General features: G+C 37.7%; 1 protein-coding gene and 1 non-coding gene across 2 annotated transcripts; one reads left to right on the top strand and one right to left on the bottom strand.

The window, feature by feature from the left end:
• Positions 1-3,993: 3,993 nt before the first annotated feature.
• LOC111889044 (uncharacterized) lies at positions 3,994-5,027 on the bottom strand. Its single transcript, XM_023885176.1, has 2 exons — positions 4,990-5,027; positions 3,994-4,558 (listed from the first exon to the last, which is right to left on the bottom strand). Exons 1-2 carry the CDS (start codon positions 5,025-5,027, stop codon positions 3,994-3,996), a joined length of 603 nt encoding a protein of 200 aa, XP_023740944.1.
• A 502-nt stretch (positions 5,028-5,529) lies between these two features.
• LOC111889046 (small nucleolar RNA R71) lies at positions 5,530-5,636 on the top strand. The gene has a single exon (XR_002849395.1). It is a non-coding gene; the product is annotated as a small nucleolar RNA R71 (small nucleolar RNA).
• Positions 5,637-26,323: the final 20,687 nt, after the last annotated feature.

Genomic DNA, 26,323 nt, shown 5'->3' with positions numbered 1-26,323 from the left:
AGTAGTCTTTTTGAGAGAATAGTTCCTTATGTCTGTACCTTCTTGTGTTCATAATATTCCAATTGTTTCAATTATGCTTTCAGTATAAAATAGAATACATATCTAAAATTCTTAGAAGTGGTATCAGAGCGGGTGATTTGTGAGTTGTTTTTTAATCATAAAGTTTTTCAAAAGTTCTTCGAGTTTTTCAGATTTTTGCTTCGAAGATAAGAAGAAGATGGTGTGATTTTCGGTTTTTAACTAGTTCCTTGAGTAGATCTTGAGCCTTAAGATGTTCTAAGTACCTTATTTATGAAAACAAGAGTGTAAGAAGAATAAAGATGTTTTTAAAATGAAGTTTTACACTTGAGTTTGCAAGGTCATACCATAATGAGTGAGTTTTGATGGAGTAATTCTCTTGAAAGCACCTTGAAGCTTCGAAATTTCTAGAGAAGGAATGAAGAGTTTTTGAGGTGGTATTGAGAGAGTTTGGAAGTGTAATTGTGTGTGTATGTTGATATTCTTGACCATGGTTAAAGAAATAGGAAGAAAAGGGATCAAGGTTAATGCATGATGGTTAAGGATGCCTTACCTTGTTAAATGCACTCGGCGAGTCCATCGTTGGGTGTCAAAAACAGATTCTACTATAAACCCAGCTCTTGGTATACTTCAAAAATATATTCTTCTGTTCTTCAGTAATTATTCACTCCTTAACCTCTCTATAACTGGACTCGATACTTAGACTCAATACTTCACCCTCTCTCACCAAGACTTGACTCTTCATTTTTCTCTCATTCTCTAGACCCCTTGCAAGCATTCCCTAACTCAAATTCTGAAAAGAACCAAAACAAATATGAAATCAAGCAAAATAATTCAAATCCTACATAAATGTTTAAACACACCATGCAAACAAATAGAAATTGTCTTAAAACAACCAACCAAATAAAAGGATAAAAATTCAATCTTCATCTTTCGTGTCTTCTTCCGCATCTTCCTCTCTAACTCCACTTCCACCAGCTTCACTTCTGCGTGCATTCATCCTCTCCTCCCAAGTTGGTATATAAGGAAATTAGCCCCCGTCCACATGTTGGATGTTGAAGTGATTAAACATTTGTGCGAAAGACCGGTTGACAAAATTCACGCCTCTTCCCAAATCATCTTGATATTGTCTTCCTTCTACATTAAACCACTCCGGGGGTATATCATCTTCCACCGGAATAACAGGTGGATCGGGAGGTGCTTGCCCGCGTCTTTGCCTCACTCTTCTTCCCGGCTCTATGGGTCCGATCACGGCATCATCATGTGGAATAGCATACTTTCCCCCTCCATAATCCTCAATAATTCTAGCCCTTCGAAAAAGAATAGGATTAAAGGGAGGGGTCGGGACCAATGTCATCAAGTTTCGTGCTCCTCGTTCTATCAACCCATATGATTTGGCTAGGTAGGTCACAAACATCCCGCCATTTATCTTTGAAGTTTTGCGATCCTTCACCGCCCCGTCAGCTAAGTAAGATGCCATACAGTAGGGAAGATTGCAGAAGATGTTTGGAGTAATGATACTCCACAAGTAGAAAACATCAAGGTTAGGAACCTTTTCATCATCTTTCCGCATGTTTATTGTATTTGCAATAAGGCGGTGAATCAATCTATGGGTGGGTGATCTAATACTCCCCTCTTGAGCGGATTTGGGAATATACACCTTGTTAGCAATGGTATTCAACCAAGTGGAACCCACCACACCCTCCGGGAACTCCTTGTGACATTGCTCAAGAAAAGTGCCAAAATCTGCTGTGGCGACCAATTGTTGATCATAAATACCAAGTTTGCAAGCTAGTTCCACCATACTGCACTGACGGAATTCACCACCAAGGCAAAAAGTAACCACTCCCGGGTTATAGTAATCGTTCCCTCCGCGAAAGCTGATAGTTGAGAAGAATTCCCAACATAGCTCCTTGAACACCGGCTCTTGAATGCAAAATAACCGGCTCCAACCATCACATATAATAGATACCCCATCATGCATGTATTCCTTAACAAGGTACGAGGCCAAATCCTCTTCATAATAGACTCTCCCCAGCCATTCCCAATCAATTGCATTTGGGACACAAACCTCTTTTTTCTTAATTTCAACTAGCTTCTTCTTCCATCTTTTCATTGTAGATTCCGACTCAATTCTTGGAAAATTTAACCAAGGATGGTCGCCTTGGTTACCCCTAGAACTTTGTCCACTTCTTGAAAACATTTTCTGCACAATAGTAAAGACGTACAAACCAGAAAACATGTAAACGTTAAAATTAAATTTTTGGGACTGCCTTAGGGGCCGACTCGTCGAGTCCATGAACAGACTCGACGAGTCGTATAAACTGCTCGAGTCGTAATTCCGAATCTGGACAAATCATCCATCAAAACTCATAATTTCTTCCAGGGGTTTGTCTTGGAATGTATACTAAATATAGATCAACAACCAATTCCATTTATAACATCCTAATTAGACAAAAATTAAAAACCCTAGAAGTCTATTGTAGTCAAAACCGAGTTTCCTACCAAAATTGGTCCATTATTCTGCAGTTCGTGATTATGAAGATTAAAAACAAAAGATCATACCTTGTGAGCAGAAAATGGAAGAAATCAAGGAAGATGAGATGAGTGCTTGAGAGAACTTTTGGCACGTCGAGTAAGGGGTATGATGGCCGGTTGAAGTGAAAATGTTTTACAATTAGGTTAAAAACCCTAATTTTACAGAAATGTAAATTTTATTTTTTCAGTAAATCGAACTGACTTGTCAAGTCAGGGTATGGACTCGGCAAGTCGTATCGCGAATTCTTTCCATCTTTGCGTAAGGACTCGTCGATTCTGCATGTAGACTCGCCGAGTCTATTAATATGTGCAAAACACTTCTTTTTCTCAAATTTTCTTTATTTAATAATCACACCACCCCACACTTAGGCCTTAATTACCCTCAAGTAGTCATTTATGGATAAAAATGAAGATTGAAATAGGAAAATCCTAAATAAAACCTAAAAAAAACAAAAACTAAAACGGAAAAAGAAAAGAAAAGCAAACTCTTTCGACGGGTTGCCTCCCGCTAAGCGCTTCTTTTTGAGGAGTCGTTAGCTGGACTCCATCTTGCTTACGTTGTTACTGCTTCCTCCATGAGGCTCTCCTTCTTCAACCTTTGTACTTTGTATTTCGTCTTGTAAAGATGGATTTTCCTTTTATAAGCCTTCTTTAAGTCTTCCATTCTCTTTTTCGCAACACTCTCTTCAGTTTTACGCTTCACTCTTTTACCATGCTTGTTCCTCCCCATTCCTTCCTTGCTTGTCTTTTTGTTCATTGCAGAATCCGGTGTTGTGAAAATTAACACTTCAAATTTAGTAGAGACAATGGCCCGAGGCTTGGTCCTTTTTCTTTTTGTCAACACTTCTTCTTGATCTCGCATTGGTGATTCAATTGAAAAGTGGTGTGTATCATCATTACAAGCTTTGGGATCTCTTTCATCTTCTGGACTTCCCTTTTCCTTCTCTCGGACAGCCTCATCACCTCCCATGATTGCTTCAAGAAATGCCAAATGTGCATTCTTAATATTGATAACATCTTCAATATCTTCATTTTCCTCAAGAAGGTTCTCAAAGTGATCAGGTAAAAGTTGCACATCTGATTCAGTAAGGGTATTAATGGGTTGCCGAGTAAAACTTGCACCAGGATTAAATTTTTCGAATGTACTCGTCGAGTCAGCAGGTATGACTCGGCGAGTTGATGAATTTTGAACACTTTTTATGCTTTCTTGATAATCAGCTCCTTGATCAACCTCTCTATCTCCTCCAACTCTCCTTTGGTATCAGAAGTATCCTCCAAAGATAACAAGAATTTATTTGGATCGCTTTCTTGCAAATATGCAAGCTCCTTTTCTAACAATTCATCATCCAAATCTAGTGACAAAACCTTTTCTTCTCTCGACCCTTCTTGCATATCTTTTTGCTCAGCTTCAAAAACTACCGATTCATCCCCCACTCTTTATGTTAGTGTAGATTCACGCATATCTACCAAAGCACTATTCAAAAATGGTCGCCCAAGGATGATTGGTACTTTATGATCCTCCTCTATATCCAAAATTATGAACTCAACCGGAAATACCAGCTTATCAACCTTAATAAGAAGGTCTTCACACACTCCCATTGGATGTATTATTGTCTTGTTAGCCAAGTGGATCTTCATGTGAATAGGTTTTGGAAGCGGTAGGTTCAACTTTTGTGCGAAAGAATATGGTATAACGTTAAAACTTGCCCCCGAATCGGTCAATGCTCGTGTAGTCATGCTGTTCCCAAATTTGCAAGGCACGGTTATGCTTCCCGGATCACCCTTCTTTTCTGGCAGTTCATTCAGCAATACTTCAGCAACTTCTTCCATATTTTGTCGAGTAGTAAAGAGGCTCTTAAGCAAAGTTGCATACTTAGGTGTTTGAAGTATCGTTTCAACAAATGGAATGTTCACTTGGAGGGTCCTCACTTGATCCATAAATCTTCTATACCGTTGATTATGCTCATCTGGTATGGCTCGGATCGGAAATGGCAAAGGGGGCCTGTAAGGTTTTAAAAGAGAATAATTTTTATCATCAGCCATCGGACTCGTCGAGTCCATGTTACCGACTCGGTGAGTCGAGTCGGGTTTGCTCGATTTCCATTCAATTATCTCTTCTATTTGCACCTTATTGGGTTTCTTATGAATAGAAGTCAGAGGAGTGAAAATTTTGTCAGAATTAGTGGCTATCACATTTAGATGCGCCATTTTTGGATTTTGTTCGGTGTTCCTAGGAAGTTCACCAAGTGTTCTTTGATTGATTTATGGTGAAAGCTGACCTATCTGTTTTTCAATGTTATGATGGAGGCTTGTTGATTCCTAAGCAAATTTTGTTGATCTTTCATCATAACTTGATGATCCTTAAGCATTATTCGTTGCTCCTTCAATTCAATGTCAGTATCATTGTGCCTCTTCTCGAACGCAGTTACAAACCTTGTGAACATCTCCTCCAAATCAGCTCTCTTTTCCATAACCGGTTCCTCCTATTGATAGAAACCCCTTTATTTTTGCTTGTATTTCTCCTCCTTTGCCTTTTTGTACTCATCATATGGGAGCCATTCCTTCTTGGGTTTCCGCTAATTTTCATCAAATCTATCACCACTTGAATAACAAACTTGTGCCTTCCGGTTTCCATTCTCGTACAAATCAAAATCTTTAGTGAGGTGAGGTCCTTTACAATTCTCACATCCTACCCGGATAGCGTGGATGGATTGGTCCATCTTAGTCATTCTTCAATCTAAACTCTCTAGTTTAGCCATCGTTGCCGCCATGCTATCGTTAACAGTTTTCACCACCCTCCGACTTACTTCATTCCTTGGATTATGATATTCTCTAGAGTGTTTAGAGAATTCCTCAATTAATTCCTTTATCAATGGGGGTAGCTTCTTTGTGAGTGGTCCTTGCGAGTCAAGAAGCTGCCTTGTAGTCACATTTACTCCATCATAGAAAATGGATACTTCTTGTTGGCTATTAAGATCGTGATGTGGGCAATTCCTTAGTAAGACCTTGTATCTCTCCCATGCCTTGTATAAGGATTCTCCAGCTTGTTGTTCGAAGTTTTCAATGGCTTTCTTCAATTTGGGTATCTTTTAAGGAGGACAAAATTGATCAATAAAGTCTTCCTTCATTTTAGCCAATGTAGCAATAGATCCTGGAGGTAATGATTTGAGCCAATCCTTTGCAGCACCCTTGAATGTAACTGGAAGAATACGAAGAAGTTGGGTTTCGCGAGACACATTTGGAACATTAAAATAATCAGCTACATCGTTGACCTCATCCAAGTGTTTATAGGCATCTTCATGATCTTTTCCGTAGAAGGGGATCTCCTTTAGTTGAGCAAGTATGTGACCTTTAACCTCAAAGGTGGCAGTTGCGGGAATTGCGGGTTGCACAAGTCCCGGGCCGGTATCGTCACGTATTCTCTTCTTCCATTCTCCCATGGGAACTTCATCGATGTTAGCCATGGGGTTGGCTAGTTCACCTTCAAAGTCGCTTTCTTCTTCGTACTCGGATTCGGAGTTGTATTCGAATTCAGCCCCTTTTGGATTATCTTAAATATTCTCTAACTTGCTTTCTTCGCTCTTTTGACTGCTGGTCTCTCCTGCCTTCTTGTTCTTTTTCTTCCCAAAAACCGTTTTCTAGTTCTTGAATGGTGATTTCTTTGGTGTATTAGAACTTTCAACCTCCTTGCCTTTGTTTTTCCTTAAAGCGGGTTCTGGGTCTTCGTATGGAGGAACCAGGGGTATGTTGGATCCTCTGGTCATGTAATTCCTGCAAACAAAACAAGAAAAACGCGTAGAAAGAATAAAAAAATAAAATAAAAGACGAAATTGTGAAACAACGATGGACTCGCCGAGTCGCTGCGATTGCACTCGGCGAGTTCGGAGCAAAAACAGAAAAAATTACCAACTAAACTTCTAAAACAGAAAACTATCAAAAATTATCCTACTAACTAAATTACCTAAGAAATAACTTTGTGCAAGATAAATCTCACACAAAGGATCGATAAAACTAAAAACTAGTGTTAATTTTTGAACCGTTCCCCGACAATGGCGCCAAAAACTTGATGTGTGTTAAACCCACTAGTTTTATTCCTACTTCTAAATTGTAAATTAATCACACAAAAGGCAATGGATTAAACAAATTACTAAAATTATCTAAAAACAAAATAACAAATAATAAAAGAGGGGTTTTCTCTAGTTTTACAAGACTAGAAACTTAATAACAGTTAAACTAAATAACTAACTAACAACTAATCAAGCAAAGACCACATAAATTCAATATCTAAGGGGACTTTTGTTCAGGTTCAACTCAATTGATCCTATGGTTGATTTAATGGTAATGGTGCAATGGATTAATCTTTTATTGGCTACCAATTCAGGTGATTGGATTCATAGTCGTTATTGCTAATCCTTAGAAAATAAATTAATTCAAGCAGTGGCCAGTTGTCTAAATTAATTAATTCTCTAGGTTATTAATTCGGGTTAAATAAGACTTGTAATGGTTAATCAAATTAATAATTCAATTAGCCTCTTGTTGTTGGTTTATCAAACAAGCTCACACATTAACTTACCCATTCTCTAATTAATCCTAGTTTCACATTCACTAATCCTAGGCACATAATAAAGTGTTCACATAAATCACATGAGGTAACAATTAAGAGATGTTCATGTAGCCTAATTGCTTTCCTATTAACAGAAGATAGTTATGGTTAATGCATAAGGATCTTTAACAAGCTTAATTTAACAAAATCACCAATTTAAAGTTAATCCTACCATTAATCAAACCATAGTCTCAAAATTGTCTTACCCAAACAGAAGCTAAAAAGTTTAGCTCATGATTAAGGCAGTAGAAAACTCAAAAACAAAATTCAATAACATAAACATGGTTTAAGTCCTAAATCTAGTTAAGAGAAATCGAATTATGCCTTAATTACTCTTCAAAATTGGAATTGGGTTGGATCTTCACTCCTCCAGATGCCTCTCTTCGTTCTGAATCGCAACTTCTCTCCCTAGGGTTCTCCGAATCCCCCTGCATCGATCTGGAAGGCTTCTTTTATAGATTCGACTCGACTCGTCGAGTCCAAGACCGACTCGCCGAGTCCCTCATTAAATCCCCGTGTACGGAAAGGCAATGACTCTTCTGCTTCACGAATCTTCGTGGGAACTCGTCGAGTCAATGCCAGACTCGCCGAGTCCTTTGTGTTTTTTGATCCTTTCTTCTTTTGTTCACTCAAAAGTTTCCCGATAGCCGCTCCTGCTTCCTTTTGCTTCTGAGCACTTCTTTTGGACTGAAAATATAATTCAACAATAATTAAGTACCTTTTGTCCATAATATGCAATTAATTAGCTAATAAATGTTAAAAATCTATACTAAATATAGGGCTAAACATGCATATATCAAATGTCACACCCCCGAACTGTAACATCCCAAAATTCTAGCCCGAAAATTTCATTTTTGAATTAATAATTTTTATATTTCAATAAATCAACACATTACAAAATCATAATATTGTGTTTCAAACCATGACATCAGAATAATGAAAATCAGAGTGCAATCCCAGAAAATCCGATGCGGAATCATGTTTGTGTGTGTGTGATGCGATGCTACGCCGCCGGCTCCTTCCCCTTAGATGAAGAGGTACCTGAAACCAAAGTAGAAACCGTAAGCACAAAGCTTAGTGAGTTCCCCCCATCGTACCACATACCATACAATATCGTCAGTATCTTTCAACCAGTAACTTCCATCGGTATCTTTCAACCGGTAATTGTCATCGGTATCTTTCAACCGGTAATCATCATCGGTATCTTTCAACCGGTAACTATCATCGGTATCTTTCAACTGGTAACTGGGGACTATTCCACCCCCTACCACTAGCATGCAACATCAAGATATAAATATACAGTCAGACATATCCGGGTACTGACCTACCCTTCGGTCCTAAGGACCGCTGTCAGGGAAACTGATCCCTACTATACACATAACATATCATACAGATAAATCTTGTAATCAAGGCACATAACCAGACCAAGATAATTATCACAAAGACAATCATCTCCTAATTATTCCTCTTTGGTGGGCCGACATTGTGGCCTTAGATCCACCCCTAATGGAAGGTAACTCACCTCGTACGAGTAGCCGCTGATAATCTGTGTGGGAAACCTCTGTCTGCTGCTGCTCCAGAAATCCTCCGGCTATAATCCCCACAAAACACTCAATCAGAATCTGATATCTACTCTTAGGGTAAAATGACTATTTTACCCCCAACCAAGTCCAAGACAAAGTCAACTTCTAGTTGACCCGACTCGCCGAGTTGGGTTGTCAACTCGTCGAGTCCCTACCCTTTACTCGTCCTTATCCATGACTCAACTCGTCGAGTTTGGCAACGACCCGACGAGTTCTCCTTCTTTACGAACATCAATGAACCTTCATCCGACTCGCCGAGTTGTATGAACAAATCGTCGAGTTCACCTTCATCTGATGAACAAGTCCTGACCTTGACTCACCGAGTTGTACGAGCAACTCATCAAGTTCATCTTCAAACATAAGAAGATTGCCTTAGACTCGCCGAGTCTGTTCTAGCACTCGTCGAGTCCCATGAACTCCAGGTCTAAAACTAAGTCCAATGCATTGGGTCACTCCTTCTGTCCTGCTACAACCCTTCTAACACCCAACTGAGTTCTTTTGACCCTCAATAGATATGGGACTCAAAGCCTTGGACTCGTCGAGTCCCAAGAACGGACTCGCCGAGTCGATAACGTCCACACCCTAAATCCTCAATTTCTGATGTACAACACTCGTCCAAATGATAGATCCTAGCCCCTAAGCTCGATCTAGCACGTAAAGTTACGAACTTTACGTGCATGCATGGGACTTTTGAGCCACAAAGGACCTAAAGTGGCTCTTGTGTTGCATGGGGCCTTCCTTGGGTGCAAAAGCAACCCAAATCTGTCTTGTGACTCTTCCCAAGTGCTAGATCCGAAGTATTGACCCCCAACCATATTTTTCAAATCATGGTTGGTCACCTCATATGGCTTAAAAGCCCTAAATCTTCCCCAAAAAGGGATCTAACAAATAAACAATCAAGGTACATACTTTATACCTTTCAAAGACTACAAATGATGAACCAAACTCAAATCCTTCAGCCTCCTCTTGATCCTTCTATGCTCTTCCTTCTTCCTTGAGGTCAAAACCCACAAAATCACTCAAAAGCCTTAGATCTTGCACCAAAACACTTAGGGTTTCATTTGAGGGTGTTTGGGAGCATTAAGGACGAGTGGTGGCTGAAAGAGATGATTAAATAGGGTGCAAACCCTCAGATTAGGGTTTTGTCAAGTCAGAGCCTACTCGTCGAGTCTGGCCGCCGACTCGACTAGTCCATCACTTAAGTCTCGTGTCCAAAACCACTCCTACTCGACGAGTTGGGCCTTCAACTCGCCGAGTCCCAGGCCAAAAATGCAAATACAACTAAATAAATTACATACCAGGAACATAGTGCTACAAATCTCCCCCACTTATTTCAGACTTCGTCCTTGAACTCTACTGCTCGTTCTTAGAAAAGTTCTGGGTAATGCTCCATCATCTCATCCACCGGCTCCCAAGTCCACTCCGAGCCCTTCCGGTGCTGCCATTGCACCTTCACTAGTTCCACCCTCTTGTTTCTCAGGTCCTTCGACTTCCAGTAGAGGATCGCCACTGGCCGCTCAATATAATTCAGGCTGTCATCGACCTGAATATCTTCTAAGGGCACCACTGCTTAGTAGTACACCAGGCACTTCCGCAGCTGGGAGACATGGAAAGTGTTGTGGATCTGGCTGAGTTCGGCTGGCAGATCCAACCTATACGTCACCTTGCCCAATATGGCTAAGACCCTGAATGGTCCAATGTACATGGGGCCCAACTTGCCCCGTTTCCTGAATCGGATGACGCCCTTCCATGGCGACACCTTCAGGAGAACCATATCCCCGACCTGGAACTCCAGGTCTGATCGGCGCTTATCGGTATAACTTTCCTGCCGGCTCTGAGCAGTCTGAAGCCTGCTCCGGACCTGCTGAGTCCTCTATGTCATCTTGAGCACTACTTCGGTGCTCCCTATTACCCTCTGGCCAACCTCGCCCCAACATATCGGGTTCCTGCACTTCCTCCCGTACAACATCTCGAAGGGAGGACGATCGATACTTGCGTGATAACTATTGTTGTACGAGAATTCAGCCAACGGAAGGTAAGTATCCCAACTACCTCCGAAGTCTAAGACACACGCCAGCAACATGTCCTCCAAAGTCTGGATGGTTCGCTTACTCTGACCATCTGTCTACGGGTGGAAGGCGATGCTAAAATGCAGACGAGTACCCAGCTCGTCATGAAACTTCTTCCAAAACCTGGAAGTGAACCAAACATCTCTGTCTGAAATCACTGACATTGGCACCCCGTGCCACGCAACCACCTCCCTGATATAGATGTCGGCCAGCTTCTCGGTCGAGATGCTCTCCTAAATCGGAATAAAATGAGCGCTCTTGGTCAGTCGATCGACGATGACCCAAATCGAATCCACCCCTCGTGCGGTCCTGGGAAGCTTTGTGATAAAATCCATCGTAATGTCCTCCCATTTCCACAACAGAATATCCAACGACTACATCTTGCCGTGTGGCCTCTGGTGCTCGACCTTGACCTTCCTGCAGGTCAAGCACCGCTCCATGTACCATGATACATCCCGCTTCATGCAGGGCCACCAATAGACCAAGCGAAGATCCCTATACATCTTCGTCGCCCCGGGATGAATGTAGAATCGAGATTTGTGCGCCTCTTCCATTAGAACCTGGCACACACCCCTGTGGTACGGCACCCACACCCTACGGTGTAGTGTCAGTAATCCCCGACTATCATAGTCGAAGGAGGAAACCCTCCCCACAATCCGCTCGCTCTTCCGATGTTCCTCCTTCATGGCCTCCTGTTAGGCCTCCCGAATCCGCTCCAATGGCGAAGTCACCACTGTCATCCTCAGACAGATATCCATGATCGGTGTTGCCTTGCGGCTAAGCGCGTCGGCAACCACATTGGCCTTTCCCGGGTGGTAGAGGATCTCATAGTCATAATCCTTTACCACATCAAGCCACCAACGCTGCCTCATATTCAGATTTGGCTGGTACATGAGATACCTCAAGCTCTTGTGGTCTGTGTAAATCGTACAACGAACCCCATAGAGGTAATGACGCCAAATATTGAGGGCGAACATAACAGCCCCCAGCTCCAAATCACGTGTCGGGTAATTCGCCTCGTGAGGCTTCAACTGCCTCGAAGCGTAATCAATGACATGCCCTCTCTGCATCAATACTGCGCCCAAACCTGAGATGGACGCATCACAATACACGACGAAATCCTTCATGCCCTCTGGCAGGGCTAAGATTGGGGCCTCGCACAATCTCTATCTCAATGTCTCGAATGCAGCCTGCTGCTCAGGTCCCCAACGAAAGACCATGGCTTTCCTCGTTAGCCTGGTCAGGGGTACATCTATCTTGGAGAAATCCTGAATGAATCTTCGATAGTAGCCGGCTAATCCTAGGAAACTCCGAATCTCAATGCTAAACATTCATAATAATTTTCAATAAAAATCTTGATGTGAGTAACTCCCAACTTGTACTCATCAGGCTCTGTGTTCTGAAGATATGAATCCTTCAGTAGTAATGCAACTTGTATAAGATCATACAAGTTCATCAAAGGAAAGTCAGCAATTGTAAACTCGCACACATTACCATTTGCCCTAGTCACAATATATTTCCAGTTTTGGACTGTGTTTTCGAAGACCACAACCTTCTTTATGCTTATGACCTTTTTAATCTTTGTCAAGGACCATACTTCTTTAGAGGGCTTCGCAAGAACCGCATGAAATCTAATCTTCATTTGAGTACCTTCATCCTTCTCCTTGAATTTGCTTTCTGCTTTAAACAAAGGCATGATGAACATCATTTCATTAATTGGAAAGTCCAACTGGCTTGCATCCGTATTTGTGACAATATAACTCCGTTTAGGCTTCTTCTCAAACGAATACATGTGATTGAATGCAACTTTGGCTTCAATTGTTTCATAATTGTAGTGCTTTGATGGATCACCCTTGTTCATGCCAGGAGGATCACTATCCCTTTGATTCATTATGCTTTGAATCATCCTCATCTTTTCCACTTCTGCCTCAGCCTCTGCCTTCTTCTCTTCTTTAGATTTTTCAATAAGTATTGACTTTCCCCTTTCCTTCGAAACAGACTCTTCTATCACTTCTTTTGCTTTCGTATCACTTCCACCAGTGTCTATAGATTTACCAATCATAATTCCTTTCGAAATTGGTCTTGTGATTGGCATAGTTGTAACAATTGTTGAAGAGATAGGACTAGCAGTTGCTATCACTGGTTTTGATGTTGGGATCTTAGAAGGAAACACCTTTCCCACCACTTTCGCATCTTCGCCTCCAACCTTCGAACCTTCGATTTTCCTTTCTCCCCCTTGCACCCCTGTACTTGTAGGTGGGGCATTGGTTGTGGGAAGACGGCTGGATATTCGTGAAAGAGGAGCCAACTGTTGAAGAAGTAAGGCTTCGAATTTAGAAAATTTATGGATAAGATCTTTAGAGGATAGCAGAGAAGATGAAGCATGTGTTGAAGATAAGGTTTTAAGCTCCTTTAACATAGTGAAAACCTCCTTGAAATTCTTGTTCTCTGTTGTAGAAAGTTGAGCAATTTGAGGACTCGGACTTTCGTACAACTTGGCAAACTTGGTAACTTCATCACAGATGATGTCCACCTTTGATTGAGAGATGCAAATGTTGGGTTTTGAGCATTCTAACACTCCTATGGTGTACATGCAACCCTATAAACCTTGGATCTATGTTTTCTCTATTATACATGCAAATAAGAACTTTCCAAGGCTTTAATCCTAACTAGCATATTATGATGTTCTTAATCTACAAAGTACTAGTTAGAAGACATACCTTTTGATGTAGCTTGATGTCTTCAAGCTTTAAGAGCTTAGCCCCAATAGTGTGGAAGCCTCAAGTGGAATCACAAATCACCAAGACACCTTGGAAGACTTTAGAGAATATGAATACTTGGTTCTCTCTTAGTGAAATCGGCTAGCCCTCTTAGTGTATCACCACTAGTGCCAATTTCACCAACCAAAGACATCTTTATATAGTATGGAGGATTAGGGTTAAACCCTAATACCCATGACCTTTCATTTCCTAGGATCCATGGGTTAAACACTCCATGGACTATCCATGAAAGCTTAGCCCAACCTAAATGAACTTGGCCCATTCCATATATATAAGAGTCCATATTTAATTAGTTCCTTTTGATCACTTAATTAATTATAAATTAATTCTTGATCAATACTAATTAAATAATATGATTCCATATTAATATATTAGAACTTATAATATATTAATATTAATCATAAACATACTATTCTCAAAAGATTATCCATATAAATTGTGTCAGTGAAGTGCAACCCAAATGGACCATGCCGGGTCGGGTCAAGTACATACCAAATATAGTTATGGACTTAGACATTAATCCAACAGTCTCCCACTTGGATAAGTCTAAAACTATTATTGCGTATGACTTCAAACCTAACTGGCAATCGTAGCTCTTAAAGCTGCTGTCGAACTTTGATCTTGTCAACGAACTTGTCCATTAGATAAGGGATCATATATGCCTCCATTCTAGATATCATATGGACTGAGACATGGATTAAAATCATTCTCCCTGTCCATTTGTTGTTTCCCGATTTCCGATTTATGATGACTGACTAATTGAACAAATCAAATCAGTCCTGGCCCGGCCGAGCACTTCCATTTGTCATCATCAAATCATCGAGGGGCCCACAGATATCACTTTTATCCCGAAGATAAAAGGAACGGATAAACTTCGACTCATATGGCTTGTTCTACTACTTGTTGAATCATACACAAAGGCACGTTTTATAGCACCGAGTTACCAAATGCGTTTTCGTGCAATCAATGTACTATCAACTCATAGTAACAACTCATATCTCTAGGTTTGAAGAATATAAGATATTATCGTCTCATGATCACTCGTGATAAAATCCATGAAGTGATTCCAATGAGCGCGGGTTGAATCCAATACTCATAACTGATGAGCACTCATGAGTGTTGTAGCCCTTTGTCCAACACCTTAGACCTCTACAAGCCAACCCATGACAGTCTTAATTCATATCTACTTCCAACATATGACCGACTGTGGATGGTTTGAATAACTTAGTCATTCCGGAAGAATAACCTAGTTTATTCGGGAAGTCAAAACATGCAAAATGAAACACAATAATAATTGAATCCAATATGGTATCAACCCTTTGAACATAAATAAAACACCTTTTATTTATCACCATATGATTACACATTATTCATTGTATACTGTTTCAACTATCAACTTTATTCTTGAATTTAAAACAATAGTTGTCCCATGCTCCAAGCATGCACACTATGTTTTCTAAACACTAGTCATGCCATACACCAAGTATGCATACTATGTTTGTCTATGATCTTTACTTTGTGAACTAGATCAATTGAACATAACTTCAATGATTCTCTTTTCACACTCCCAAATCCTTACTGCAAATGCAAGAATTCCAAATTCATGCCATTTACTGAAATCTGTTAGATTCTAAACTTATATGCATTGATCCTCTTGTAATAATTATGTACAAAGTCATAAAGACTTGACAACAACCATTACAGAGTATTCCAAAGGAGATCAGCTCCTTGGAAACATCCTTCTTGCATTAAGTTTCCTAATCTTAAACAGATTGAAAATTTTAACTTTGAAACATTTCCAGATTCCATTTTGACTATCACTTCTGAACAAGAGTTGCCTCCTTACAGACTATGTCAATATGGTCCTTCCAGAATTATCACTATACTTCCAACTGTCCTTGAGCAACCAATCTTTGGTAAACCTTAGATTGTCCTTGACAATTGTTTAATCCTTTTAGTCATATCCAGTTCTAAACCTTTTCCCTTCTTAATGCCCCAGGCATCTGGAAAATTTTAGAATGGATGAATATAGCACATGTAATCGATCCTATATCCGAAGCATATGGGACACGATTCATGATGCTCACATAAAGACTAAACCAGTCTTTTGCTATAACATTTCCATTTCTATTTGCCAAGTTCTCATAATTCAGATTATGAAAAGGGTTGCCGTAATCATAATCGAATTTTAGAACGCAAATAATGGACCCATATACAGAATTTCCTTATGTTGAGCCATTCCAACATGAAATTCATATATATATCCTTGACTAAATGATTAAAACCTCACGATCTAAGCTTATAGATTTGAGATTAAGTATAATTTCCTCTCCCTTAATTATAGCAAAACAACTCTTTCCCAATTGAAACTTTTGTTTTCTATAATTAACATTGCTAACTTGCAATACTTATCATAATTATCATGCTCCCACTAACATGATGATTATTAGCATAAAACTTATGCTCCCACTAGCTTTGACATGTACTCAGAAATCAGCTGACATTCTTACCAAAGTTCAGATTTCTGACACTAGATTGTTTTGATAAAACTTTATCAAAATCATACACCTTCCCTTAGATAACACACTTGTGTGTCTAAACAATTATGAAGAGGGATGTCGTAATCATAATGGTTAGACCCTTTTGCCACTTCTCACAAGTCCAGGTTAGTGTGCCGGTAAACCACACACGCTCCACTAACGACTTTGAGAATGCAAATATCACAATTGCTATCTAGCTAAAATCTACTTAGTGAAAGTGTTTCCTCACCATCATTTTCATGAATCGGAGAGAATCCTTATGACACTTAGATTTAATGGTGTATGTGTTCTTATCCAGGTGAATTGTCAATATCATAGTCACAAGACAAGGATAATGACAAATCCAAACCCATATGGACTGAACTCAATCTTAATTTCTTGCCACCTGGCAGCTCAAGGGCCTGCCATTGTTTCCAAGTTGTTGTGCAACAAATTGAGAACTCTAAGAACTCATATGCAAAGCCAACTTTAACTGGAATGGGCACAGAATATGTCAACACGATAGGTTATAAACCTCAAGTCGTGTGCTAGTGAAGAACTTCAGGTTTATTCTTGATTAGTTCTTGAGACTTTCAAGACCTTTAAGACTCCCACTGTCCTCTTGACATATAAGACGCCCTTGTCAAACATCCAAGAGATAGTGCGGATTCTAATCAAGACAAACACTTCACACAATTGGCCTTAGTTGGTCTTTGTTTTATCCAAAACATCACAACTTACCAATTTCAAATGTACAAGAGTTTTAAACCTTCTTTAAGACATGTCACTCAAGTTACAATCTTAGAGTATAACTCTAAGAATTGTTTTTGGAACGAAGTATGAATCATCTTCTTGATTTAACCATTTCAACAATTCAAGTTCCTCTTCTTAGCTATAAGAAGGCTCTTAGAGGATGAATTGTGATAAGGTCTCTAAATCATTAAGATGATCACAAAACTGATACGAAAGTACTCTCTCTCATCTTTTCAGATTTGAGAAACTTTTATCCTTCTACCTAATTTGATTCTTCTTATTCGCTCTGTCATACATTGAAACTTTTCCAATGTCTCAGAATTACACTTTAGCCTGTAAGTATAACCATATTTACTAAGCTTTAGTAAATTATGACGAATAATCTTATGATCTTTTGTGATGGACTTAATCAGTGCACAAGAATGTGTACTCGATCCCTTAGTCCGTTACTTGACTCACACATCCATGTGAACAAGTAGTTAGTCTTAATTTTCTAATACTTGAAAGTTCTCATTCATCATGCTATACAACTTGCATGATTCCAAGTTCCGGTTCAATTGAAACTTGGGTGATGAGAATCTTTCCTTATTTGGTAAATTTAGACATTACCACAAATGAAAGAATCAATTTCATACTTCCACTCTTGCTATTAATGGAATCTTATAAGCAACAAAAATTTCCACAGATGCCATTGTAAGGATATTTTAAAATAAATAAAATCAAAAATTTTCCTTTTATTTTAAAAACTTTGCGGAAGAACTTGTCCTTACAATCCATATGAAAACTTGTTGTTATCTATTCCTAAGCAATATCTCATAACTCCTAAGAAGTAGCTCAAGAATCCGATCTTCAAACTATGCGATAGAAATCCATCTACGCCATCAGATTCAACATATTCTTTCTTTAAGTTTCTTCACTTTTCTTTGATTCTTAAAACATCACCATGTGACCCAGTCACATCATGTATCAGGAATCTCAGAATAGAAACTTAGCAGAGTTAGATAGTGGAATTTACCTGAAGTAGAGTCAAACTTATTGACTTTAACATCCTTAGGTAAATTTGGCAGCTTCGCAACCAATGCCCCTTTCTTTGGCAATATAAACATATGGACCCTTTGATAATGGTACAAGGGACTATCACAGACTTAGCTTTTCTCTTTACCATTTGGTCAACCGAGTTGACTATGGCCGATCCCTTTACCATTGGGAAGAGAATGCTTTTCTAGATTTCCTGTGTCACTATTGTCAATGTCCATCAAGTTTTAAGGAAGTTGATCTTAACAAATAGATAAGATCATTAAGGGTCTTGTCATAGTCTGTTTCATAGGTGTCCCAAAGGAACTCACTATGTGACTTAGAAAGTGATTGAACCACCAACTTTCTCAAGACTTTGACACCCAACTCTCCCGGCTTGTCAATATGTGACTACATCTCCAAGATGTGATCACACCTAGACCTTGCCTTGCCAATAGGGCTTGAGTGACCTTGAACTTGTGGGTTAGGGAGAATAATTGGAGGAGGTGAAAGAAGTATGATTTCCATGGGACATCATCTTCATTTAGGAAAGCTTGTTTCAAGAGATTTAGGAAGATCATAAATGTCTAAACCAGACATCTTTTGGGAGATATTCAAGATAGTTGATCTTAAGTCCTTAATATAACACCCAATATGAAATATTAAGGCTAGGACCCAACAAACTATTTATAACTTAGAAGAGGGATGCCGTAATCCAAGCTATAAAATATTTGAAGGTAGGTGAATGACGATTCACCAATTTCCACCAAGATAAACGAAATGTATTATTAGGTTTTAATTGGTTTTGAAACTCCTAGATCTATTGAGATTCATTGAACTGTTCAATGGCATGTTTCAATCTCGAGTGTGCCCTTCAGGTTTTGTGACTGGGATGCCGAGGATCACAAAACAAGGTGTGAAGTAACCATGCAAATTACTTGGTACCCTTAAGTGTTTACCCCTCAATCGATGTGCCGGTTAACCACACACGCTCCACCGATACTATGATAAACATTAAGTTACCCTTTGCCTACCTTGTTAAATACGAGTTAGTGTGCCGGTTAACCACACACGCTCCACTAACCGACTTAAACAAAGTGCAAAGTGTAATTTCATGGATTAGCACCTTATTCACATTTTCCTAAGTAACTAAGATTGGGTATTTATATGTGTTTAGTTACTTAGTATTTATCATTAATACTTTTAATGAAGGGAGAATTATAGTCCTGTCAAACCCGTTCGGCTAACGACCCTCCACCAGTCAAGCAAGCGGTGGGTGAGAGTGGACACCCATTAAGTTTCCATTTTATAGGCAACAACCTTATACCCACCTTATAGACCGGCTTCGTGAATGAGGTGTACTAGCGGTAAGACTGACTTTACTCTTATACATATATATATATATATATATATATATATATATATATATATATATATATATATATATATATATATATATATTATTAACTTATAATATTATAAAGTATAAGGGTTGAATTTTAACTTTTAAAATTCTAAGGGCTAACTTGGAATTAAAGTATTCATAAGAGAAAACTTTACAAATTCCAAAACTTGAGGGCAAGTTTTGAAACTATTCAAAACTAATTAATTCCATAACTTATGTGTTTAAAGTAGTTTTAATCCAAAAACTCTTCAAGTTCCATAACTTGAGGACAAGTTATGGAAGACTTTAAACTAATAAAAGAATTAACTTTTTCTTTATTTTATAACTTATGGAATTAATTAAGGTTACACTTTTTTTTTTAATTTATTATTTAATGAAGAGACTCTTGGTCCTCCATAACTTGAGGACAAATTATGGAGTCATAAAACCATTTAATTAGAACTAGACTCTTCATTTTTGTAAGGGAGCTGATTCGTACACAACACTTTTTATCCATTCACAACAATTTATGCTTTAAAATGTTGTATTGTACAACTCTATAAAGCATGAATTGTTGTGTACAAAAAAAATTTGTTGTGTACAAATCACTTCCCTTTTTGTAACCTTTGCCAATTTTTATGAGTTTTATGATTCTTAAATGTGACTTTTCATATAACTTGAGGACAAGTTACAAAAACACATTTTAGAATCAATTCTTAGATTAATTTGGATTAAAACCAACTATCACATAATTTTATTCATTAATCTAAATTCACTCATAAAACAAGGTAACACAAAAAACTTTTGGTGATCCATAACTTATTCTTATGTTATGGAATCCTTTAAAACATTAGCACCAAATTTTGTAACTCCATAAAAACTTTGAATCAATTTTTTTTAAAACCTTTTCATATCTATAACTTATGGAGGTTTCAAAAAAATAAAACTCTTTAGATCAAACTTTTAAAACTAATAAAATAATCATATCATTTTATATTTTATTAAATTTAACCTAATTCAACTCATAAAGCAAATTATTCAAATTTTACAAATAATTAGTTTTTCACAAGAACAAGTAATTATCTTAAAATTTGACAAACTTCATGTTTTTTTTTCTTTTTTTTCAACTTTGAAAATAAAATATTTGCATCAATATAACAGAAAACAACCTGGCTCTGATACCACTGTTGGGTTTTGAGCATTCTAACACTCCTATGGTGTACATGAAACCCTATAAACCTTGGATCTATGTTTTCTCTATTATACATGCAAATAAGAACTTTCCAAGGCTTTAATCCTAACTAGCATATTATGATGTTCTTAATCTACAAAGTACTAGTTAGAAGACATACCTTTTGATGTAGCTTGATGTCTTCAAGCTTTAAGAGCTTAGCCCCAATAGTGTGGAAGCCTCAAGTGGAATCACAAATCACCAAGACACCTTGGAAGACTTTAGAGAATATGAATACTTGGTTCTCTCTTAGTGAAATCGGCTAGCCCTCTTAGTGTATCACCACTAGTGCCAATTTCACCAACCAAAGACATCTTTATATAGTATGGAGGATTAGGGTTAAACCCTAATACCCATGACCTTTCATTTCCTAGGATCCATGGGTTAAACACTCCATGGACTATCCATGAAAGCTTAGCCCAACCTAAATGAACTTGGCCCATTCCATATATATAAGAGTCCATATTTAATTAGTTCCTTTTGATCACTTAATTAATTATAAATTAATTCTTGATCAATACTAATTAAATAATATGATTCCATATTAATATATTAGAACTTATAATATATTAATATTAATCATAAACATACTATTCTCAAAAGATTATCCATATAAATTGTGTCAGTGAAGTGCAACCCAAATGGACCATGCCGGGTCGGGTCAAGTACATACCAAATATAGTTATGGACTTAGACATTAATCCAACAGCAAATTCAGTACGAACATTTGCAATCTCTTTCTCCATATCTTATCTAAGCTCTTGGAGTTTATAATTCACATCTTCTCTAACTTTCTTGACATCTTGAACAAATAAAACATGTCTCTCTTTTGCAACCAACTTTAATTCCTTCAGGTCACCTTCAAAAGTAGATTTCTGAGCATTGACCCTCATCTCATTACTATGATCACAAAGATCAATTTTCTCCAGGAGACGAGACTCAGAATCCTTTATCATTCCTGAAACTTTCGAAGAAATCCTCCCTTCAAGCAACTTTAACATACCATCCACTTCGAGACTGGTCACTAAATTTCCTCCCCCAAGATCAGCCTGAGACTGAAGAATTGAATTGAGTTTTGTATTCAATATCTTGAACTGTTTCATTTTCATGAGCATGTGATCTGGGAAGTTAGTCTCTTCTTCATAAAACTCCAGATTTTCAAATGTCCCTCCAAAACCTTCGGACTCATGTTCAGTTTCCATGAAAGAAGAATATTGAATTGGTGAAGTTGTGGTAGGTGTATCAGTGGATTATGAAGAAAAAAGAGATGTAATTGGTTGATTGATGATGTTTTCAAAGGTAGGAGAATCAGTTGTGGATGTAGTGGGAATGATAGGTGTGAGTTATGGAGGTAAAGAAACAATAATATCTGGGGTAACATCCGAAGGTTTACCTGTGCGCGAAGCATCCTCACCCATTGTGACATTTGCATCCATATTAGATATGTTTACAAAAATATCAGAAGTTTGTGCCTCCTCAGAAACTTTCTTGGCAACCGAAGCTTCGGGTGGTATTACATCAGTTGATGTAGGATGAGAAGAGTCTTTCTGAAGATTAGCTTCTGGTGTTTCTGAAATTGTTTCATTTTCATCAGCAGTAGACTCTGATGAGATGATCACCCTACTCTTCTTCTTCTTATTTGATATGTGTTAGGCCATATCAGTGCCCTTCGCTTCTTATAAGATGGTGAAGCAGGTGCAGGAATCTCACGAAAGATAACTCCTTGATGCGAAACTTGTGGTTTGCGAACAACATTTGTTAGAGGTGATCGACTCTTATGTTTTGATTTCATCTTGATTCTTTGAAAAATGCCAGTCTTCGAAGGAATGCTTTCCTTTTGAGTGGACGGGGTATCAGCAACAATAACTTCGGGTTTGATTGGCTCGGCTTCTGTAATCGGTAACTTCTTCAGACTCTTTGTAGATTTAGATTCTTTGATAGATTTCTCAGAAGATTCAGCAGCAGCCTTCTTCGAACGTTCAGTCTTCTTCGTCTCTTCTTCTCTAGCTAAAAGAACCCCAGTTTCAACAGAAGTATCGATGTTTTGTAAGTAAGTGATTAGAACTGTGTTGGTAGGATGGACCATATTGACATCATTACGAATAGATAAGATTCTATTAAGAATGAGTTGTCATATGGAAATTATGGAAATGTTTCCATATCGGATGGACCATATTGACATCATTACGAATAGATAAGATTCTATTAAGAATGAGTGGTCATATGGAAAATATGGAAGCGTGTCCATATTAGGGAATTGAATATTGAAAATCTATGTCTAGATTAGAAACTCTTATGCAAAAGGATGTTCAAAGGAATGTACTTTGAGTGAGAGACATCATATCTAAGGAATTGTCTTGTAACAATCTCCGATAGAAGACTTTGTAATATCATTGGCAATAGTCTTTGTGACTTTGGTGCAGTGACATTACAAAAGAGATCATTGCATAAAATGTTAGAATCTAGCATATTCTATAAGTAGCAAGAATTTGATATTCTTTCACTTATGAAAAGGATTTGGAGTTGTGAAATAAGAATGATTGGAAATCTGTTCAATGTGATTTATTTCACAAAGTAAGAACCATAGGTAAACATTGTGTGCATGCTAGGAGCATGGGAAAAGTGTTGTAATTCAAGTAAGAAGTTGATTACCTGAAACGACAAATAATGAGTAATCAATATGGTGATAAATAAAAAGTGTTTTATTTATGCTCAAAGGGTTGAGGCCATATGGGATTAGTATTATTCTTGTGTTTCACATTTGCATGTTTTGACTTCCAGAATAATTGAGTTTATTAAGAATAATCGAATTATTCAAACGGGCCACAGTCGTTCATATGTTGGAAGTAGATATGAATGAAGACTGTCGTGAATTGGTGTGTGGATTGTCTAAAAGAGTATTAGACATAAGCAAATGTTTGCTGCAACGTTCATGAGTGCTTATAAATGTGATTTGAGCATTGGATTAAACCCACGATCACTTGGATCACTCCATGAATTGCATCACGAGTGATTGGTGAGACGATAACATCTTATATTCTTGAAACCGAGATGTGTGAGTTGTATCTTGCAAATCGGTTGCACATTGATAATATGTAAACGCACTAGTAACTTGGTGTTATAAAACATATTGTTGTGTGTGATTCGGTGAGTGAGTGCAAGCAAGCATTGTATCAAAGTTTATTCGTTCCTTTTATCCAAAGTAGGATAAAAGCGATATCTTTGGGCCCCTCGATGGTTTTGTGATGACAAACGTAAATGCTCGGCCGGGCTAGGGCTAATTTGATTTGTTCAATTAGTCAGTCGTCATAAATCGGGAATCGAGATATAGTACAAAGAGAATGATTTGAAATCATATCTCATATGATATCTAGAATGGAGGAATATATGATCCCTTATCTAAGGACACGCGTATCTGATATGATCAGAGTTGACAGCGGCTTTGGAAAGCTACGATTACAGATCAAGATCTGAAGTCATATGCAGAATAGTTATTAGACTTATCCAAGTGGGAGACTGTTGGATTAGTGTCTAAGTCCATAACTATTTTGGTATGTACTTGACCCGATGGTGCATGGTCCTTTTGGGTTGCCTTCACCAAAGCAACTTGATTGGAGAAATAAATAAAGAGAGAGGTTATTATGATTTAGTAATATGTTATAAGAATAATATATTAAAGGAGAAATCATATTTGTTTAATTAATATTGGTCAATAATTAATTAAGAATTAATTTTGTGATCAAGTGTAATTAATTAAACTAGAGGGGCTGAATTGTAATTATGTGATAGTTACAAAATAGGGCAATGGTTATCCTTGTTAAAGGATGGACGAATTCAAGGATAAGGATATCCTTAAAATCGTCCAAGGTCCAAAAGATAGGCATTTTCAAGGCTTATCTTATGGTTGCTTGATGGGCAAGTAACTAGATAAGGATAAGGACTGAAACCCTAATCCTAACCCTATATAAAGACCCCAAGGCTCATGAATTCGTCTAAGCCTTCCCAAGAGGTCCTAGAAACGAATTCAATACCTCCCCTCTCTCCTTATACCTTCTCCACTTGCTTATGGTGTTTGTAAGCCATTAGAGGAGTGACACTTGTGACTCTAAGCCTTCCAAAGTCAATTCAAGGAGGAATTGGGATTGTTATTGCTACATAACAATCAAGGTAATATTATAAACCTAGTTATATGTTAATATTGACTTCCATATGCTAGAATTAGGGTTTATAGTCTTGGATTCAAAGCATGTACAATAGAGAAACCTAGATCCAAGCATTAGGGTTTGTATGAGCACATAGGATGTCTTATGACTAAAACCCATCATTTTTCACTTTGAAAATATATTTTGGTGATTTTAATTCAGACACATTTTTGCTTGGATGAGCGGGATTTTTCTTTTTGTCTGAATAATTTTCTGAATTCACAGTCTTAATTGGTTTCGACGATTCAGTTGACATCTTTCGAGACTCGATTGTTTGCCAAAATATTTTCTTTCTTGCTTGTCTTTTTGAAACATTATTTTCTTTCAAAAAATTTTCAATTTTTCTTTGAATTCTTTTGAATTTGATTTGACACCACTTTTTGTTTCCTCAAAAACTGGTTTGGTGACTTCTTTCTCAAGTTTTGATTTTTCAACCCATTTTCTCTGAGATTTTTGTCTTTGAAAAACATATGAATTCTTCGTTAGGTTGTTTTCAAATGTGCTTTGATTTGCGAAGAACCCTTCATCTGATGTTTTCAAATTGTCTTTTTCCACCAATTTCTTGAATTCTGGTTTGACATTTTCAACATTTCCAGTTGTTACGAACACTTGGTTTGGAAAAACAACATCATCTGTACACTTGAAAATCGGATACTCCACAGTATTTGTTTCAAGGTAATGAGCACCTTGTTCATTCAACACTTTTTCGTACTTTTGTGTATCATCATACACCTGGTCAACTACAATTCGAGGAATTTCTTCATCCTTTGAAAATTCCTTTTCCTTCGAAAGTTTCTCATCTTTTTCATCATCACTATCCTCTGCTTGACTGTCTCTGATTTCCACAAAGTCCAAATCACAAACTTTCGAAGTTATGGGTTGATTAGTATCAATCTTAACCAACAAATCATTAACTTTTTCTTTCCCTTTAGATGATGATGCAACATTAATAATAGACAACTGAGAACAATCAACATCCTTAATATCACTAATTTCACTGATATTGTCAAAATTATCCTCAATATCAACAAAATTAGATTGAGAATCAGATGTTGAAGTTTCAGTCTTTTTCAAAATGTGAATTTGTTCAGACTTAGTCAAAGTATCATTTACAATATTAACTAATTCAGTAGTATCAAGACATTCATCTACTTTGACTATTCCATATCTATATCTATCATCAGGAACTTTGTCAAATTCAGCTATTTCTTTCTCACAATCATACAAAATATTATCTACCTTAGCTCTTTCGTAAGCTAAAAAAGGCAATAATTTTCTATGTTGATCTTTACTTATTTCGCAAGAATTATGTAATTCTATTAATTTCCCATACAATCTCTTAGCTGAATTACAGTAAATGTTTTTTTGTGCTAACAACATTTTTATTTCACTTGACAAATTATCCCTATCAACCATAATGTTCGTAATCTGAAGTTTTAAACAATCTACTTTAGTGTTTTTCAAATCTAACTTCTTCTCTGTCTCTAACAACTGCATAGAAAGCTTCTTAGCCTCATTGCTAGCAGACACCACAATTGAATCAAAATAAGTAACAGTTTCATCAAATGATACCAATTCAGAATTATAAGCATGTACTGGAATATTAAAAGATTCAAGAATGTTACGTAC

Source organism: Lactuca sativa, chromosome 8, assembly GCF_002870075.4.
Source record: "Lactuca sativa cultivar Salinas chromosome 8, Lsat_Salinas_v11, whole genome shotgun sequence".
NCBI lineage: Eukaryota > Viridiplantae > Streptophyta > Magnoliopsida > Asterales > Asteraceae > Lactuca > Lactuca sativa.
The sequence above is the reverse complement of the archived record's forward strand: the minus strand, read 5'-3'. Positions and strand labels throughout refer to the sequence as shown.